At 35.9% G+C, this 19,529-nt stretch overlaps 3 protein-coding genes across 7 annotated transcripts in view; 1 reads left to right on the top strand and 2 right to left on the bottom strand.

Annotated features, from left to right (window-relative positions):
• The window catches only part of LOC125498897 (uncharacterized tatC-like protein ymf16), a 29,698-nt gene extending 28,187 nt beyond the window's left edge, over positions 1 to 1,511 (bottom strand). Inside the window, exon 1 of the mRNA XM_057395658.1 lies at positions 1,369 to 1,511. Within this exon, the coding sequence (XP_057251641.1) occupies positions 1,369 to 1,511 (143 nt within the window). The remainder of the gene's footprint in view (positions 1 to 1,368) is intronic.
• Positions 1,512 to 3,375: 1,864 nt separating this feature from the next.
• LOC104895499 (uncharacterized) lies at positions 3,376 to 14,155 on the top strand. Of its 5 annotated transcripts, none has more exons than XR_790303.4 (7): positions 3,379 to 4,016; positions 4,112 to 4,153; positions 4,528 to 4,643; positions 4,782 to 4,887; positions 5,075 to 5,128; positions 5,350 to 5,657; positions 12,208 to 14,155. XR_790303.4 is itself a non-coding variant. In XM_010682027.4 (6 exons), the coding sequence occupies exons 1-6, from the start codon at positions 3,693 to 3,695 to the stop codon at positions 5,506 to 5,508; spliced, it is 801 nt and encodes a 266-aa protein (XP_010680329.1). In that variant the 5' UTR covers positions 3,379 to 3,692; the 3' UTR covers positions 5,509 to 5,767. The 5 variants fall into 5 exon arrangements, 2 of the variants coding, with proteins under 2 accessions (XP_057251581.1, XP_010680329.1); XR_790304.4 differs by lacking the exon at positions 12,208 to 14,155 and adding an exon at positions 7,977 to 8,534; XR_790305.4 differs by lacking the exon at positions 12,208 to 14,155 and adding an exon at positions 6,302 to 6,387.
• A 1,336-nt stretch (positions 14,156 to 15,491) lies between these two features.
• LOC104895500 (transcription factor bHLH30) lies at positions 15,492 to 18,079 on the bottom strand. The gene is made up of 3 exons (XM_010682028.4): positions 17,924 to 18,079; positions 17,419 to 17,710; positions 15,492 to 16,226 (listed from the first exon to the last, which is right to left on the bottom strand). Exons 2-3 carry the CDS (start codon positions 17,698 to 17,700, stop codon positions 15,792 to 15,794), a joined length of 717 nt encoding a protein of 238 aa, XP_010680330.1. The 5' UTR covers positions 17,701 to 17,710; positions 17,924 to 18,079; the 3' UTR covers positions 15,492 to 15,791.
• Between the last annotated feature and the right edge of the window lie 1,450 nt (positions 18,080 to 19,529).

Here is a 19,529-nt window from a genome sequence, read left to right on the forward strand (position 1 = left end):
CTGACTACTCAATTGGTAATGTTTGGACTAAAATGTATTAGGTGACAGTTTTTTCGATACTTGTTATGAATCATTTTTTTTACACAGAATTTCAATATGACGACTATACAATAATTTATAAAAGAGCGGAGATAACTTTTTTCCATGATAATCTATATAGAAGTGACCCGGTTAATATAAAAAGTTATGGAGTTTGTCATTCGGGGTAATATTTTGTCATAAATAGGTCGCTTTTACTTATACATATATATAAGAGTTTCATTTGAGGTTAAAAATTACTATTTATGTAAAATTGATCGTTTTGACTTGAAAAGGAACCTATTGTAGTTAAAATTGACATGGTCTGACAATAAATTTATTGTACACCCGATATAAACAATATCAATTTCTTTTTTAACGTATGTATGCTATGATACATATTTGTCGATGAGGCGACAATTGAATGGGAGCATATCTCCTTTCGCGTGACCTCAACCCAGGTTGAAGACATTTTTTGGGAACTCCCTCCTATAGGTTCGCTTGGTAGGTAGCCTTGTGGGTCTCTCCAAGGAGTATAAAAGATACAATTTCTTGAGCAATCTTCTGAATAATAATCTTAACTTAAACTTTGCATCATATGATCTCAATCGGGTTAACTCCTAACATCGAAGGTTGTTGTACCATCGCGATAGTCCAGATAACTTAGTTTAAAGTTTTTCTCAAATCATTAATTGTTCAAAGTCAACTATGCTAGTCTTTTCGTCTATCTTCTTTATAATTTTAAATATTTTTCTAAAAAAAACTACTACCTATGATTCAGTGGCGGATCCAGGAATATATGAATAGTTGGTCACTACCGACTAAGTTGCACAGAGACGGGTACGGGTACGGGTTTGGATACGCGTATCCATATAAGATAATCCATGAATTTAAAGAAAACTACCTCAAATGAAATCAATTTATGACTAATAATAGTTCATATTACAATAAAATAGTACCTAAAAATAGTACTTCTTACAACCAAATAGTACTTAGAAAATATTACAATTGTTCTCGACAAGTTTTCATATTTTGATATCGATTTATAATACACAATCATTTGTCAATTTCGCATCCTATATAACTCCTAAATCACAATTCACACCACAATCGTAATGAAATCCAATTGACAAAAATACATAAATACACAATCATTTGTCAATTTGGCATCCTAATATAATTCCCAAATCAAAATACAATCAAATCCTAAATCCTAATGAAATCAAATTGACAAAAATACACAAATACACATCAATTTTCAGCAACAACTTACAACCCAACAATGATTCAATGAAGAATAATTGAAGAAGCGATTAATCAAAGATTAATAAGGTTGAATGAGAAGAATACCTGAAGTTTGCCGCCCCTGCCGCCTGCTGTCGCCCGCCTTCTGCTACAAAAAACAATGTCCTGTTTGCTGAAGCAGATGCACCTACATCAAATGTGATTGCCGAACCTCCGCATCCTTTTATTTCTTCCAGATTGACTCCCATTTCTATCACTAACTTCATCAATGTAACCGCCGAGCTAAAGACTTTTACCTCTAATCTTACACGAAAACAACCAAACTCAACTCACTTTAACGATACAACAATGCCTAAAATCTCTCTGAACACCTTAAGAAAACAAACAAACAAATCTTTGAAACAACAAAACCCTAATAAAATCAAATAAAACAAAATCAAACAACACAAAATTTGAACAAAACCCTAAAAAAATCAAACAAAAAACAAATTCACCGGCACCTGCGAGGAGGCGACTGGCCGAATGCGATTCTGCGACAGTGCGACTCGGCTCGAGTCTCGACTGAGTACCGCTGCTAATGTGGTGGCGCTGCTACTGTGCGACTCGACTGAGCTGCGGCGTCGACAAACTCACCGGCAAAATATAATTCCGGTTGCGGCGTCGGTGCGCGCTCAATACTACTGATGTACGGAAGACTTAGGGTTTCGCGAATGAGAAAGAGGAAGTGGTCTGGGTGAGCGTGTGAGAATCAGAAAACGCTTCAAATTTTTTTTTTTTTTTTGGAATATTAGTTGGTCACGTGACCAACAGTACATCCGCCACTGCCTATGAACTCTTATTAATAAGCTACATTCATCTAGATCGAAAGATCAATAAGTTAATGGAGCAAATGAGTTATGGTCTTATGGATAACTAAGTTTGCCTTAAAAAATCTTACACCTTGGTGGCAATTGCACTCACATATACTTGTATTCATGGATAGCCAAGTACTTCTTATTGCATGAAGTTGGTTATAAAACGTGATTTAAAGGTCATCTTAATTTATTAATTGCTACAAATAGGAGAACAAATTTGTAGATTGGTCGACTAACAGGTGAATGCAACAAACAAAAACTCCCTTTGTCTCAAAATATAGTTCTCATTTGATTTTGCACAGTCTCTAAGACGTACATTTGATCTATGATATCTTCTATTTCTTATTAGTAAAAAATATAAAAAGTTAATATTACGAATTTACACATTGAGACGAATCTAACAAGACCTTTCATGAATATGTTTTTTTTGTATATATTAGTAAGAATATTTGGTCAAAGTTTTTAAAATTTGATTCCCAAAATAGAAACGGGAACTATATTTTTGGACGGAAGGAGTATAATTAGATGTTTCAGAATATCCCATTATAATTGTGCAACTTTAACGAAGAATGTACAGTGTATTAGTATCAAAGATCCTAAATTCCTAATACATTTAACAACTAAAAATAATATGTTGGTCTCATTGTTGTCAAAATCCCGATCCGAATCTTATGATTCTACGATTTTACGATCCTGGAGGACCTCATCGATCCCGATCCTACGTAGGATCTTAATTTTGTAGGATCTTTCGATCCTGCTCAACCACAAAAAATCACATGGTAGGATCTTAACACGATTCTACGATCCTACGACTCTACGATCCGATCCTACCATATAAAAATCATAAATAATTTCACATATTATATTTCTCCTATTAGATTTTGATCGCATGTAACTTCAATCTTATTGTATTGAAAAACTATCATCATTTGCTAACTAAGAAAATCATTATTAATATGTGTAAATTTTTAATATGAGGTTCTCACCATATTTTAGTATAATTATATCTATTTCACCGAATTGTAGGATCTTACGATACTACGATCCGATCCCACCGATTCGATTCTACCAGCCCCTACGATCCAAAGTAGGATCCCGATTACAATAATTTTGTTATTGTTTATCAAAAATTACTAAACAATGTGTTTGGTTCATCTTTAGTAAAGGAAAGAAAGGGAAGAGAAAGGAAGGGAAGAGAAAGGAAAAGAATGGAAGAGAAAGGAAAAAAACCTTAATTTCCCATGTTTGGTATAAATTTTCTCTTTCCTTCCGAATTCCCCGCTTTTGGGAGGAAAGAAAAGTGATATTTTATTAAAGAGTCTTTACTTCCAATTCCTCCCATTTCCTTTCACTTAATTTTTTTTTAATGAACCAAACATTGGAAAGTAATAAATTTCCTTCCACTTCCTTTCCTTTCCTTCCAAATTCCTTCTACCAAACAAATTGAAAAATTAAAAAAATGAAGTGATGAATGTTAGTATCAAAATAGAAAGTGTTCCTATTCCTCTCAACTGACCACGTTCACCAACACTATTAGTATCAAAAATCAAAACACCCAAAAACAATCGAATTTCAATGCAAGTTCACGCAATTCTGGCAAATTCCACAATCTCATCAAATTTCCATCATCATCTTTCCAATTACAATCTTAATTTGGTGAAAAATCGTCGCATCTCTGTTACTTTCTTCCTCTCTTTCTCAATTTCATCAGTTTTTACGAAAAGAAGTAAATCCACCATGATTACTTCCAGTAGTAGTAGCAGCAGCAGCCATGGCAGTGGAGCTTTCAAAACCCTAGCTGAGAGAGTAACTTTTGAGAAAGAGATTAAAAAGAGCAAATTCATCGCCATTGCTGCTCCAGTTTACAAGGAACAATCTGCGAATTCCTTTCTTTCCGAGGTGATTTTTTTTCGAATTTTATTTGATTTTTAGTTTGTTTTTGCATTGGATGAATGAATTCTTAGGTTTTGTTTGATTTTGATTTGTGTTATTAGGTGCGAGATAATCGCGCTTCTCACAATTGTTGGGCTTATAAGGTACTACTATATTGTATATCCCTAATTTAAGAAATTTCTAACTTGTTGTAATTGTATTGTTGAAGCATGGATAGAATTATATGGCGCTAGGATTAACCAAGCACGGGGGTCGATAGTAGAACGCTTCTCTTGTGTCGGTAGATGTAGCTAACACATTGTTAGTGAACCACGTTAATTGCTTTATTGCGTTTGTTATAGCATGCATGAACGTCAAGTTGAATGTGTTATGGTGGAACTAATACTTGGATGTTGTATTTGCCAAGTTTGATGATTAGATTTAAGAATTGATCTTATGAAGTTCTTTATGAGATTGTGATGCTGCATTTACTACATTGATTAAGAAAGAGTGCATGATTGTTGCTATTTTCATATAGATTGGAGATCAATATCGATGTAGTGATGATGGTGAGCCGTCGAGTACTGCTGGCAAGCCTATATATTCAGCTATTGCTTCCTCGGGTATTGATAGAGTCATGGTGGTTGTAATACGGTAATTATGCTTCTTAATGCTGAACATTATGGTTATCAATATGCTCTCGCTTGTTTGTTGGAGCCTTGGAGGCATTCAGATGATATGTCGTTTATATAGATCGAGGCTCTCAGATTGTTTCTTTTAATGGAATAACAGGTATTTTGGTGGTATCAAATTAGGTACTGGAGGGCTTGTTAGAGCTTATGGTGGGGTCACATCAGAGTGCTTGAAAAATGCGACGACTTGTTTAGTGAAATCAAAAGTAACAATATTATGTTTGTTTATAAGATATATGCTCTTCATTTTCGCACTTTAAAGTGCAGGTGAAACCCATATAGAAGTAGATTTTTGATATGCTTGGGAAATTTATAACGCATCTGGTATGCTGAAACATGAGGAAATTTTGGCTCACATTTAAGTTTTATCTTAATGAATATATTTGATTGTAGGTTCCTATGGGTGTAGAGGTTTCCTTCGATCTCTTGGGGCTTCTGTACCATCAGGTGAGCTTTACTGTCAATATTATGTCTCATTCCTTGCTACTTATAGTCAGGTGAATTTAATCCATTTTGCTCTAATTGTTTGTTAGAAATGCTAAATCACGTGAATGCAAAAGGTTTAGTTCATTAATAATACAAAGTATCTAGTTTTGCATACATAGAAAAGCTTTGCATTTCTTATCAATTTTTTATGGTTATATTTGACTCATTCTTCTTTCGGACAGCTCCAATCCTTTCAAGCAGCAGATGTCAAACAAGATTATGAAACTGGTAAAGATGATACAACGATGGTGACTTTTAAGATGGATTTTGACAAAGTTGACAGTCTAGAAGATGCTGTTAAAGCTAGTTGTGGCAGAGATATAGTCTTTTTTAAGCACTGAAATGGCAAGGTTGAAAAGTGCATTGACTTATTATGCTTGAGCAGAAAAATTGCTGGTTGTATCACTATTCTCTTTCAGTATGAGGCTATGAGCTACTAGATAATCATCATGCATCGATGTTCTATTTTGCTATGAGCCGCTACCAGCTGGTATGTATCGGGTTTTCATATACGTGGTTATTGCCACACCTTTCAATATAGTTTACATGTACATACATTTAGTTTGATATGAATATAATTTTCTCCCATTCTTTCCTCCATGTGTCTCTCTTCTCTGTTTCCCACACTTTTTATTTAGTCCAGACTTATGCCTACATCATAGAAAATTTAGTGTCAACGTTGATAGAAGTTACAGACTCTTAGAAATAGGAGAAAGAAGAATGGTCATTTTGACTCTTTTTTTTAACAAGATCACCAGACTATGGGCCAAAACTATAATGGAGCTTTACAAACCATATAAGCTGCTATGCATCAAGCATAACAAATGTGAAACAAAATCCAGCATTGAATTTTGTAAAATTAGTATGATGCTTGTTAAAAAGAGAGAGTTGGCCTTCATATGCTAGTATGGAGGTGGTGCAAGAGATGGTTTTGCTGAGATGTTGACTTGCTTACAAGCTATGTAGCATGGGTACTTCTTCTAGGTCACGTACTCGTACCCGTACCCGTACCCGATATGATACGTATCCTGTATGGGTACGCGTACCCTTTCCTAAAATTTCAAAATCTCGCCGTTTTCTGTCCCCGTACCCGTATCCGTACCCGTATCCGTCTATGTGCGACCTAGCTTACAGGAACACTGAGCATAGCTGTCAGAGAAGGCTGTGTTTTCTTAGCTGCAGAAGGCATGGATGGAATGGTCTGTTGAGGTCTGGGGGGGGGGGAGATTAGAAACTCACTGCTCATTGGAATGGTGTATTGGGGAGGGATAGGGAACTGTGCAGTGTGCTTCTTAATGGTGGCAAAGTGGCCTTTAATGGCAAGGTGGAGAGGTGGTCAGTGGTATGAATACTAGTGGGCTTTAGCAGAGTTGATGGAGCTAGAATGTGGCCATGTAGCAGCTTTAGTGATGGAGGCTGGCAGCTAACTGACATTGCTGGCAGGGGAAATTAGGAGTGGAGATAACACATTGCGTGTTGAGGAATATAGCTTTGACATTGATGACACATCTTGAGCTAGAGGTTGGTTATCTTCATTTAAGGAACAGTAGGCCACAGGAAAGTGGAATTGGAGGAATGTTTGCAAAAGATCGCAGGGTTCAATAGCTGATCCGAGTACTTGAGAACTAAAAATTGATGGAGAAATGATATAAGATTAGATCAAGTATTTGAATATAAGATGAAGTAGCCATTGTTGGGATCTGATATTACCTGATGGCGTGTGAACTCTTTATTTGTATTGCTTATGTGCAGACTGCAGAATATCATAGTAATTCTTGCTTATGTGAAGACTGCAGAGTGTTTTGATGGGTTTCGATGTAGAACTTATTGTTGATGATTTGGAGACAATAGCTATCTAGATCTTGACTTCCTTATGTACGATATTGAAATGATTTTCTTTAGTACACTTAAGTCAAATTGATGAACAACATGACAGGCTTTTTTTATTTTGCTATTTTTTTCAGAAATGAACTTCCTGATCAAAGCCTTTTAGGCTGACTGTAAGAGAAAAATCTCAACTTAAAAATTAAATATGTACATTTTCTTATTCAATGAGAATTTACGCCTGGAAGGAAGTTCTACTTCATCCGCTTTGTCAACTTACAGCCAATTATAGAAGCTCTAATACCCTCATAAACTTGTTGTAAACTGTGGGATATCTTGTTGTCCGGTGTGTGGTAGCCTGGTAGGAAAACTTCTTGTACTTCTTCATGGATAGGTTTGACGTAGCTTAGTTCATTAGACATCTAAGCTTTTACAGCAGAACTCCTTTGTTTTTGTTCTTGATTTTATCTTAGAAGTTGCATAAGCAAATGAAGTATTCTCTGCAAAATAGGAATATTGCAGTTACTGTTTACACATTATCTGAATGTTAATGTTATTAAGTAGCTTTGTAAATGTTGATTTAGGTGGAATGAGGAAGTTTTGTCAATGTCTGTAGATTTGGTGACATGGGATGGTGGGGCTTAGTGGATGAGTTTGCTTGCATGTAGTTTAATTTGTTCAGATTAATTGGCAAATTTTATCGGCCATCTTCTCATAAACACAAGTTATCTGAGTATATGTCAGAGATTTATGCTATCACTCCTTGTAAAACACTCTATAATTGTTTTGCCATGCATCTTTTCTTTTGCATTAATAGAAATCACTTTTATTCCTTGCTTATCTTTGTCTCTTCTTTTGCTTGTGTGGAGTTTAGACTTGTAATTTTTGATTGCTGCATGTGTTGCTTTTGCTATTTACTGCAGATTATGAGTATCAACATGTTTTAACCATATTCTATTTAATCATCTATATTGACTTGATATAGGCTGGGTCAGTTGCCAAGGTTGCTTGCATCTTCACCTCCTCTGGCCTGCTAGTAGCAGGGTTCCGCAGTAGGTGCTTGTTATGGACTGACCCAGGGAAAGGATCCCACATCGACCGTATGGGAGGTTGGTGTGTGGTTTATATAGGACAATGGGCTCTCCTCCTCTTGAGCTAGCTTTTGGGAAGTGCATTCCTATTGTCCTATAACAATGGTATCAGAGCCAAACCTCGGAGTGGTGACCCACAGAGTGGTGGCCTGGAACCAGCCAGCCGTGACCAACATGGCCGTGAACAACGAGGACGTTGGTCCTTATGGGGGGACGAATGTTATGGACTGACCCAGGGAAAGGATCCCACATCGACCGTATGGGAGGTTGGTGTGTGGTTTATATAGGACAATGGGCTCTCCTCCTCTTGAGCTAGCTTTTGGGAAGTGCATTCCTATTGTCCTATAACAGTGCTTTTGCTGTGCTTGTAAGTAGAAAAATATACAGGTTTGAAAATATTGGTTGTATTCTTTATTGATGGATTTATAGGGGAAATAAAATTTTGTGCTCCAGCAATAGAGAGTCATTACAAACCATACAAGCAACCTGTCACTACTAAGACTTGGAAACAAGAATAGAGCTCCTTGTTATCCACCTTGATGAGACTTGTGACTTTAACAAACCCATTTAGCAACCTGATAAAGTTCATAAAACAAAGTAAATAGTAGAGGACCATATATAGGGAATGAATGTGGGGACTCTTAATAACTGGGATGGAGGTCTCACGATGGAAGGAATTATAGGAGTACAGGAATAGTGGTCAGAGTGGTAGGACAGTCAGTAAAAGAGGTAATGTGATCTTAGGAACAGATTGTATTGACGGAACTGGGCTTTGGCAGAGGGGAAATTGGGAGTGGTGGCAGAGTTAAGGGCTTCAGCGCTGGGCTGGTAGGCATTTATGGCTGCGCCATCGGCTGTGGCATGTTGGTGGTTGCTTGCATTGTAGGCAGTGGGTTGGGAGGCAATGGCAGGAAAATCATATTTGGTATTTAAAGGATGCTTGAGTTTGATATTGGGGGGGGGGGGGGATCCTCTTTGAAGTAGATTATTACTGCTGGCATCAGGAAAAAAACTTGGTCTTGGTTATGTTTGATTTGTAGGTGTATTCTAAAGATATCAGGCTAGAAAGCTTTTGGTATAATGGTAATTGGTACCTGATAACAGGTTCATAATCAGGGGTAACAGCAATGTAGAATGCCTGGCCAGTTTGGGGAATGGGATAAACATAGATGCTTACAGTGTTTCTCTGTGTTCTTGTAACTGATTCGGATATCAGGGGTAACTGATTCTTCTGAGCTTTTCGTGTAGCATCTGCCTTACATTGATACATGTAGGAAACCTTTTTGCTGCTGTTTTGGAGTCCAAAAAAATGATTCCTGAGTTATGGCCCTTGTGGGTACATCTCTCTGTGTGTGCTTACTTGTTTCTGAGATTTAGAAGCAATGAATTGTTGTATAGAACTTTGCATAGAGTTGATGCCAAAATCAGTCATAACATGAAAATCATGTTAGGATTATATGATATGTCAAACCCATGAATTATCCCCTAATGTCTAGTTAGAATTTGTATACCAATTATCAATGAAGCAATTACCTTAACAGAGGCCTTCACCATGGTTGTTCACCATTTTCAAATCATTTGGGATTCTTTGAGAAAATATCATTAAGTAATGTCGTCAGCTTTTGGGCAGCCTCCTAGTGTGTCAGGTTCATATTCTTTAAGGCTAACCTTGCAAACATTCCTAGGTTGGTTGTAAATTGAATGCTTTGAGACCAAAATAGATCTGTTCTTGTTCCTAATCTGTCATGTGTCCTACTTGTTTATCATTAGGAAAATTCAAGAAATTGTTATTAGGAATTTTGGTCAACTTCGAAGCAACCTCCTAGTATGACGGTCTATGGGGTTCATATTGGTCATAATGACTTACATTGTATAGAATCCCAAATTGTTTTGGCTGACCTAGCAATCCTTCCAAGGTTGAGAGTTGGCGCCACATGGCTTGTGTGATTGTGGAAGACATCGAAACCCAAGATTGATTGCTATATGTCAAGGCCCTAAGTCACTTATGGCATAGAGAACACGTTTTTGTATCACGTACGTCATTGATGAAATGTATAATTAAAGCTAGGTCTTGCCTTTTGGTCACTTGGGGTCCATATTTGTTATATAGATCATACTAATGCCTCTGAGCAGTAGTTAAGTAGGTGGTGGGCTGTGTTTCATGTTTTTTATACCTAAGTAGTACTAATTCGAACTCTTTGACACAAATAGAATCGTTCACATTCTTAATCTGTCACATCTTTTTTCAGCTTGTTTGTCATTATTCTATGAATACCATTTTATGGTTGTATTTCTTTTGTGAATTAGAAGCCAATATGTGAATTGAATCAAATCGTCACATGTTTCATGCAAATTATGAAATATATACACTCCCTCTGTCCACTGATCGGTGAAACATTAGGATGTGACATGCATATTGATATTATGGAGACCCATGTGGTGATCCAAGAGGTAAAGAGCGATTAGAGTCTGCCTATGTGATGAGCAGAAATTTAGAGAGAAACCACAAACAGTTTAAGGATGTTTTGTTTATTTCAAAATAGCCAAATTATGAAACTGTACGACTTATTAGCTGACAGAGGGAATGTTTTATTAGTACATATTATATATTGAATAGATTTATATAATTCAAAATCCTCTCACTATCAATACTGCTTATATGGTCATCTGCGGTACTGTGACTTCTGACTGAAGGATCAAACTCAAATGATGAGGACTAACTATGAACTGATAGGATCCCAAATATCAGAGGATATATTGGGAAGGTAGTCATAGACTCTACAGTTACTGGGATGGAGGTTCTGTAACTGAAGGTACTTTGGGATTGCTGCGCGGAGCAGTAGGCATTGTGACTTTAGGGGCAGAGGGTATGGATGGCAGTGGCGGGAAAGAGGCCTTTGGAGGAGCAGGCAGAGATGGTAGACTGGCGGGCAGTGGTGGCAGCGTTGTGTGCTTAGGTAGGCTGGAAAAAAATTCTGGAAATGGTGGCAAATTTAATTGCATTGGGTTTGGGATAGTTGGCAGCAGTGGAGTGTTTATAGGCTTTGGCCGGGTTGTGGGCTTGTGCAGGCTGGAAAAAGTTTCTGGAAATGATGGCAAAGTTAGCTGTGAGAGGTTTGGGATTGTTGGCAGCAGTGGAGTGTTTATAGGCTTTGGCAGGGTTGTGGGCTTGGGCAGGCTGGAAAATATTCCTGGAATTGGTGGTAAATTGAACTGTCTTAGGTTTGGGATTGCTGGTAGCTGAGGGGGTGCTTGTAGAAGATGCCAGGCTGCAAAGCTCATGTGGAGGTTTGAGATTGACAGAGCTGCAACCAGAGAGGAAACGAAGTAGAGCCATGAATTCGCCATGTTCGCAAGAGATCAAGTAGATGTGCTGAGAACTTTTATCTCTGTTTGCTCTCGAGATGGTGATGTTAGTAGGGTGGTTGTTACGTCTGAATTTTGTTGTCCAATATCTGGCCTTGATGAATATTTATAGGGAGAATTAGGAGGGACTTACCAATCAATGGTGGCTTGACATAGTATTATGGTATATGCCTGTCCAAAGAAAAGAACAAAACAATAAACTGATTAGTTCCCCTTTCTCTTGACTTGGACCAGTTTTAGATTTTGCCAGTATCTTGACACGACAAATCTACGACGAGTTTGGAACTTGTGGTAAAGGTCGTTTGTTGCTTTAAGCCTAAAAGTAGGGGTAAATTGATAATACTTCTACTTACCCCCTGGTGTTACCTACTGACCTTTAATCCTGAAATCTCCTCCCAATAGTGATAATGTCCAGGGAAAATTTTAGGTCATTCAATCACTGTGTCTTTATCTTCTAAGTGAGTGAAAGGTAGGTTTATAACTTCACATCACTAATGCTCTTTTCGATGAAAGAGGTGTCATGATGCTCTACTGATTTGAGTTATCTGAAGCTGAATGACTACAGATGTGGAGTGGATACTGGAGAAGAATTGGGTTGGTTGGCTGCCAACCAGTTGGTAGCCAACCCTCCCTCATCATATTGAAAGACTAGAATACCCCCTCTTATCTTTCCCTGTATTTCAAGATGTCAATGTTAATTCACTGGTGACTGAAGTTATCCGTCTCTCACACAATTAGCTGCCTCTGTTGCTGATGCAGGACCAACTGAGGTGGTGGAATGTTAGGGTCGGTGGCGTAGGTGGAGTACATTTGTTAGTGCTACTCCATCATGGATAGAAATAGGCAGAGTAAGGGACTTCGGCAACTTTCTCATCAGTGGTATTATAAGAGGGAGAAAGAATTCAGGGGTGGTGGTGCCAATTGGTGGCGATCCAGCGGGTAAAGCTGTAGGGACTTTCAGGCGATGTTTTTGGGACTTGAGTATTCATGCTGGATATAGGTTGGTGTTCAAGTGTCTTATTTGTCTATATTATAAGAAATTTCTGTGATTTGGGCATAAGACGTGTCAAATTGTCCATATACATTCAGAGAGTCAAGAATCTGACATTGATATCTGTGGTAAGATGAAGCTAAGAGTTTGAATAATATAGGGAAAAACTTTATCTACCCACTGGGTCAACAACCCACTACTAATAGAAATGAATAAATAGTGGAATTCAATTCATCAGTTCTAATAGTTTTTTAATTTCTAGTGGATAACTACCTACTGGGTAGATATAGCATTGCCCAATAATATAGCTTGAGAGCGAGGAGTACTCGTAGAAAGAGCCTTGTTTGGAAATTGGAACACAACTACATCTTATCTGTAAAACATCTTTTCCGAATATGGATTGGAACAAATTTGCCGAAGTCAAAAAATTGGCAACAGGATTAGCATTATGCGTATGACTAATGATGATGTTGGAGCTTAATTATTGTGGACTACTGTATCATTATCTTAGAAATAAATATCCAAATTAAAGAATCCCACGTAAAGTTTCTTTCTCTATTTTTTTATCCATATGAGTCATAAAGGCAGTACAAATAAGGAGAGGGGGATTCGAACTTGTGAACTCTCGTTCACAGCACCTCAATCTTAATTACAATCTTAATTACTAGGCTAAGACATCGTTGATAAGTTTCTGTGCACTATGGATGGGGAAGGAAAATTAAAGAAAGGATTTAACTTTTTTTCTCTCCTTATCAAAAAAAAAAAAAAAAGATTTAACTGCCTTATAATTAGTGTGGATTTATTACTATCTATTTAATTTTTTTTTTTGAAAATAAAATTAATTCATTGATTCAAAGTCATACGACATCTACAATAGAAGTAGAAACTAAAAAATACATATCAAAATGAAATAAATACAATTCTAATATGATAAAACCACGATCGTTGAGTAGATATAACACTTCTGAACACCCTCGTCTCTTACATCGCTGTCTGATACAGCCTTCTGCAAGGGGGTCGGTCGATCTTTTGTAGTTTTGAAGTAGAACTGGATTTAATTCAATTGATTGTAAATGAAGTCTTGACATCTGTTGCAACTCCGCACAAATTTCGATCAACAAATTAACATCTAGAATTACACAAAAATCCAAAAACATCTCCAAACTCTCACATGGAGAGAGATAAAACCCAATATATGGGTAGAAAAACTCTCCATTAGAGAGAGACTAAAATTTATTAGAAACATAAATATAAAAAAACTAGTAACAAAAGGAGAAAAGGGGGCTTACCACCGCCCAAAAGGGTGGTGGTAGCCCCTAGGTTGAAAATTAGGGTTTTATGGGCGAGAAGAGAGAAGAGAGAAAAAAAGTTGAGAGGAGGCGGCTCATCCCCGGATTTTAGATTAATAGTAAGGTGGGTTTGAAGTCACACAGGAGAGAGAAGAGAGAAAATTAGGGTATTACTATCTATTTAATTAGTTATTGTTTAATTGATATTTTTGCTGAACTGTGTAGCTGGGTTTGAAGTCCCAACTGACAAGAGAGGAATTAAATGTGACTAACGACGGTACTACTTTCCTCTACACAATAGTAATCTTTCGCAGTGAAAAGGTGCAAAGTGAAACCATTCACTTTCGAATGATAGAGTTATCACCATGAATTTTTATGTTAAATTTTGGTTAGAAGATTACACAAAAACATATTACTATCACCACCTTACTATATTATACATTTGCAAAAATATAGTTAATTTTACCGTAGACATTGTTGGTACATGTTTTTTTTTTTGTTGAATCACCCTTTTTTGTAAGAAACATTTGACAAATTAAATAGATTAATTTATTTGTTATCAAACAAACATAGACTAACCAAGGAAATGTACATGAACGACTACAATCTTCATCATACACCTGAATGTACCATGAACATGGTACAACTAAGACTATTTTTTTTGCTCATTTGGAGCTCTCACTATCTCATTTGGAGGTCTCAAATGAACAAATGAGCGAAAATAGCCTTGGGTATATAGTTTACTATACACATGATATACTCGAGCATAGTACATCCGAGTGTATGATGAATGCACTCATGAATGACAAATTAAACTATGAATCATGTTAAGGATGATAGACTCAACGGTCTTGTATCAGAGTTCGATTAAGGACTGATTACTTATAATCTATACACATAATGAATATTGATCAATGCATTATAATCCAATTGAGGAGTTATATGTTTCTAACATAATATAATACAACAATATATCTCTGTTCGGTCATATTCTTATCAGTTTTTCAAAAATTATTTTTACATAATTAATTAATTTGCAACCTGTTGCAATTGGCTTATTGCTACTGCATCTTAAGTCGTAGACTTGTAGGTATATGTTCTACAACTCGCCTACATAAAGCCATAATCGTTAGTAATCGCCAATCAGCCATACGACGGTGAATTTGTTTCTTTTTGTTAGGCTAAAGTTACTACAGTAGTATTGTATTGTATTTCTTAAACATACTTCATATGAAGCAAAAGACACAATGGCTACAATATCATTTCCACTAGAACACATTAAAACATAAGAACATGCATATATAAAATAGTGAAATAAATAAGTAATAATCTCCAAGTACTCGAGCTATATACTACCTCCGTTCTGTTTTAAATGAAACATTGGATGAAATGACACTATTCATTGATCAATTTTAACTCCAATTTATCGCTATTATATAAAGAAAAATATAGTCAAGTGGGATCTTGTTAGATTCGTCTCGATGCATACTATCAAATTATAACTTTTTTATATTTTTTACGTGTACACAACTAAAGATATTAATGACTAAAGAAACGCGTTGGGTTGCGTGAAAAAGCTAACGTTTCATTTAAAACAGAACGGATGAAGTATATAAGTTTTTCTAGTTCATAATTAATTGTCATATAAATATATAAGTAAAAACTAGTCTTCTATTTCTTAAGCGTATGCAAATTATTATCCCACGTTGATAAAAGTATACTTGTGATCAGTTTGTCTTAAAAATCTATGAACTTATTGCGCATGGACCAACAACTAGTAATATAACATACTCCACAATTTGATCACAACTATGAATATCATCCTAATCACTTGATATAAAGATACGAACTTGTACAAACTTCATTTATATGATACTTCTTATCTCCTCATTACCTTACTAATTTTTGTTCTAAACTTCTAATGCACAGTCAGAAAAGAGTACTACACTACTACATATAAGTTAGTATTCCAACTGTATACTTAACTACAAATTACATTTGCCAAAAGTAAACCTTAGATAACAAGCCCAATGCTACTGAAGCCCAACACAAGAAGCCACTAATTAATATGGTCTATGCATCCTCAGCCCATGGCTCAAGCCAGAAGAAGAAGAGGAAGGTTTGTCCACCACCACTTTCAAGGCCCTCTTAAGTAGCCCTTCAGGCGCGCCACCACCAACGCCTCGAACCCACAAAACACTCTTGGTCCGGCCCCCCACCGTCGCCATCTCCGCCTTCACAACCTTGCCTTTCACTGACCCTAATGCTCTTGTCAAGTCCACTATGAGCTCTGGCCTATCCTCACAACACAATGTAGCAATGTGTGTGGTATTGTCAATTTCACTACGTTGGAGGTTAACCTCATCCATGTCCCCTGGAAGTACACAAGCATTGCACCCGTTGCACTCGTCGTGTCGATCCGTAGCCAATTCCGAGGTGGCCTTTTTCAGCTCCCTCACTCGCCGGACCACCTCTGCCAACACTGAGGCCTTGTCCGTCTAGTCAAAATAATTGCATTTTCAAAAATGTTACACACATTTATTTATACTCAAATCTCATGTCATATCAACATCACATATTATAGATATGTTATTTTCTACTTGTGCCTTGGACAAAATACATAATGATAGTACTCCTATAGTCCAAAATAAAATCTGGTTGAAAATGAAAGTTGAAGTAAATTGAGTATACCATATGCATGTTTTGCTTCTATTCTATTTGGTTCAACTACATTCCACATGCAAAATTTACTTATCTGTCTTTATATAACAACTTGCAATTAAGGACAGGTGAAACGAACAAACAAATCAGCAACAGTACAAAACTGCAAAATCTTTGGACAATAATTGGGACTGATGATTCACCTTTTTATATTAGACAACAAAAATAAATTAATATGAAGTATACTTAGTCCCTTTTTCTTGAATTTTTTTAATTGGACTAGCTACATTCAAAATGTACTAGTTCCTCCGTTTTTTTTTATTTGCAAGTAAAAAAGACGGAGAAAGTAAATCAATTTAAAAAAAGTCGTGTGGCAACAATTCAACCACTTAAGTCTTTGTTGACGATTTACATTAATAAGGATTATATTTTAGAAAGGAAAAAAAAAAAGAGTTAGTGTAGTATTACACTTTCTCAACATATATATTCTCCATTTTTAAACAAAAGTTACGCATTACTAATACATAATGTTGAGGAAAAATTAATACTATATTATGAGAGTTTGGTAAATCTAATGGTATAGTTTTTATATGTCATATAAATAATTTACATGGCAAATTTTCTTATTTAATTAGCATCATTTGTTGTATTATAAAAGACAAACTAAATGTTGTCTGTATCACTCTTAATTACATTCTTGTATACCCATTTTGGACAAGAAAGATAAAAGAACCAAAGCTACTAATCAATTAGTAACCTTGAAGTATAAGAATTACTATCATAGAGTAAATTTATATACCAAGCATGTTTTGGCCCAGTGTTAAGATTGAGGTGCTGTGAACGTAGGTCATATGTTTGAATTTCCCCTCCCCTTCTTTGTATTTTGTACTGACTTCGTGACTCATATGTATAAAATAATAGAGTAAATTTATATGACATGATATTATGAAAACATTTTATGAAGTTAGATGAAAATTTCTTCATAAGGTGAGAAAACAAGAATATAGTGAAAAAAAGAAGAGAGCTTACTTTGATGAGATTAGGGAGAAGGGTTCGGAGGGTGGCAAGATGAGCGTTGATGCGCTTTCGACGCCGTCGTTCAGCCTCCTTGTGGCTCTTGCAAGCTGCAAGAGCTTTAGCCTCAGGTGATAGCCGTGCCGCCTTTGATGAAGAGCATAGCATTAAGGGAGTAATATTGGTTGCACTTGCTAGCAAGCTATTATTTTGTGAAGTGTTTAAGTTTGTATTTGGATGAATAATATTTGAACAATTATTCACTTCATAAAAATTTGCCATTGTATTCACCAACATTATGTTATTCCTGTAAGATCATAATGTAGGATGAAACAAGAAAATTAAACACAAATACTACCATAGAATAAATATAAAAAGATTAAAGATACATGAAAGTGATACTCTAATTAAGGCATTAATTCTAGTGATTATGGTGGGATATAAGTAATTTATTGAACAGAATATATGTGAATCTTATAGAATGATTTTTATGGTGTTTAAGAATATGATAAAAATATACCTCTTTTTTTTTTTCAAGAATCTCTAGAAACTTGTTAAGTTGCTTTGCTTGTTGGCTATGCAGTATGCTAAAGGATGAGTGATTTGTGAAGTGTAAGAGAGTGGACTGGTGGCCCTTGTGTGCAAAGTCCTACTTATAGAAGACTAAAAGAGCAATATCCTACTATTTTCAGAGCTTCTATATATTAGTATATTAATTGCTAGATGAAACACTGAGATATTGTTCTTATAGTACAATCATGTTTTTTGGTTGGATCTCCCTTGTTTCTCTTTTTTTTTTTTTTAATTTAAAAAAACGACTTACTCTGTTGCATAATACTCGCTACATTTTATGGAGTATAAATAAATGTGTTTAATTTAGTTATAAATGTGTTTAAATGTGTTATTGTCCAAAAAAGAAGTGTAGCAAGAACGTACACGAACTTTTTGATCACTAACACAATGGAGGTTATAACATTTTCTTACCCCAATTCCACTGAAATTGTTATTTTTAATTCCTTATAAGTTATTTTTAAACAACTTATCATGCCATAACGCCCATTTTTTAATTTCATACTAGAAAGAAAAGTACGAATTAAAAGGAAAATTTCCACTGGTATACATGCAATTTTCCATAATCCCAGTGGTAGACCTCATTTTTAAATCTCCAGTTGTATACCCGAACTTCATTGATGCTCCAAACCATGACTTTTTTAGGAAATATTTCATTAAGTAGCGGAGCATTCAGTTAGATAATAAATAAATATAGGATTTAGCTCGATTATTTGTGCGGATTGGTTTGCATGCGCTAGAAAAATAAGGGTCAAATTTGAGATCGAAAATTTGCAAAAATAATCAAATTCGCCTCAATAAAAATATCTCGATTTGCATGCATCTGTTTGCATGCCGAAAAATATAGTTCGTTCAAGGTTACAAGGAGTCATTTTAGCCTTTAAAGGTCAAAATTGAGGCCAAAATTTGCAAAAAAAAAAAAAAAAAAAAAACTATTAGATTCGCCTCAATTTGCGCTTCAGAACATCTCGATTTACGTGTAACGGCAACTAACGTTTTTTGGTGAAAAAAGTCACATCTCGGAAGATTGAAGAAGTTCGGGTATACCGTTGAGAATTTGATATTATAGTTCAGGTACACCTAAATTTTTGTTTTTTGAAAAAAAAATAATTCCTCTGTTTCTTTTTACTCGCTACATTTCTCATTTCACGGACTCCTAGGCAATTTTTGGAGAAGAGAGAGGTAGAGAGTAAAAAAAAAGGGACCCATGTGGGAGGAGAGAGATAGAGAGAGTTTATTGCCCAAACAAAAAGTGTAGCAAGTAATATGAAACTTCCCATAATAAAAAGTGTAGCGAGTAAAAAGAAATGGAGGAAGTATGTTTCTTAACGTTGGCCAGTTCACACTTCACAGCAATGGAGAGGAAATTACAGCAAAGAACAAGACATGCTTAAAATTAAATAAGGCAAGTGGAATATTCCTGCAAGAAATGTGTTTGGTTCAGCAGTGATAATGCCGGGACTAGAAAGGCCAATCATTTTCTTGCTCAGCCCAGCGAGCTGCGAAGTAGGAGTATAAATTTTAATCATAATGAAATCACACATCATTTTTTTTTC

Source organism: Beta vulgaris, chromosome 6 (assembly GCF_026745355.1).
Source record: "Beta vulgaris subsp. vulgaris cultivar EL10 chromosome 6, EL10.2, whole genome shotgun sequence".
Classification (NCBI taxonomy): Eukaryota; Viridiplantae; Streptophyta; class Magnoliopsida; order Caryophyllales; family Amaranthaceae; genus Beta; species Beta vulgaris.

Bases quoted from the DNA above. Each gene is read 5' to 3' on its own strand.
- LOC104895499 (XM_010682027.4), top strand. From the start codon at position 3,693: ATGCAAGTTCACGCAATTCTGGCAAATTCCACAATCTCATCAAATTTC. The intron at 4,154-4,527 runs GTACTACTATAT...ATTTTCATATAG, and splicing joins ACAATTGTTGGGCTTATAAG to ATTGGAGATCAATATCGATG. The intron at 4,888-5,074 runs GTAACAATATTA...ATTTGATTGTAG, and splicing joins CTTGTTTAGTGAAATCAAAA to GTTCCTATGGGTGTAGAGGT.
- LOC104895500 (XM_010682028.4), bottom strand. From the start codon at position 17,700: ATGTTGGTGAATACAATGGCAAATTTTTATGAAGTGAATAATTGTTCA. The intron at 16,227-17,418 runs GTAAGCTCTCTT...TATTTTGACTAG, and splicing joins TTCTCCCTAATCTCATCAAA to ACGGACAAGGCCTCAGTGTT.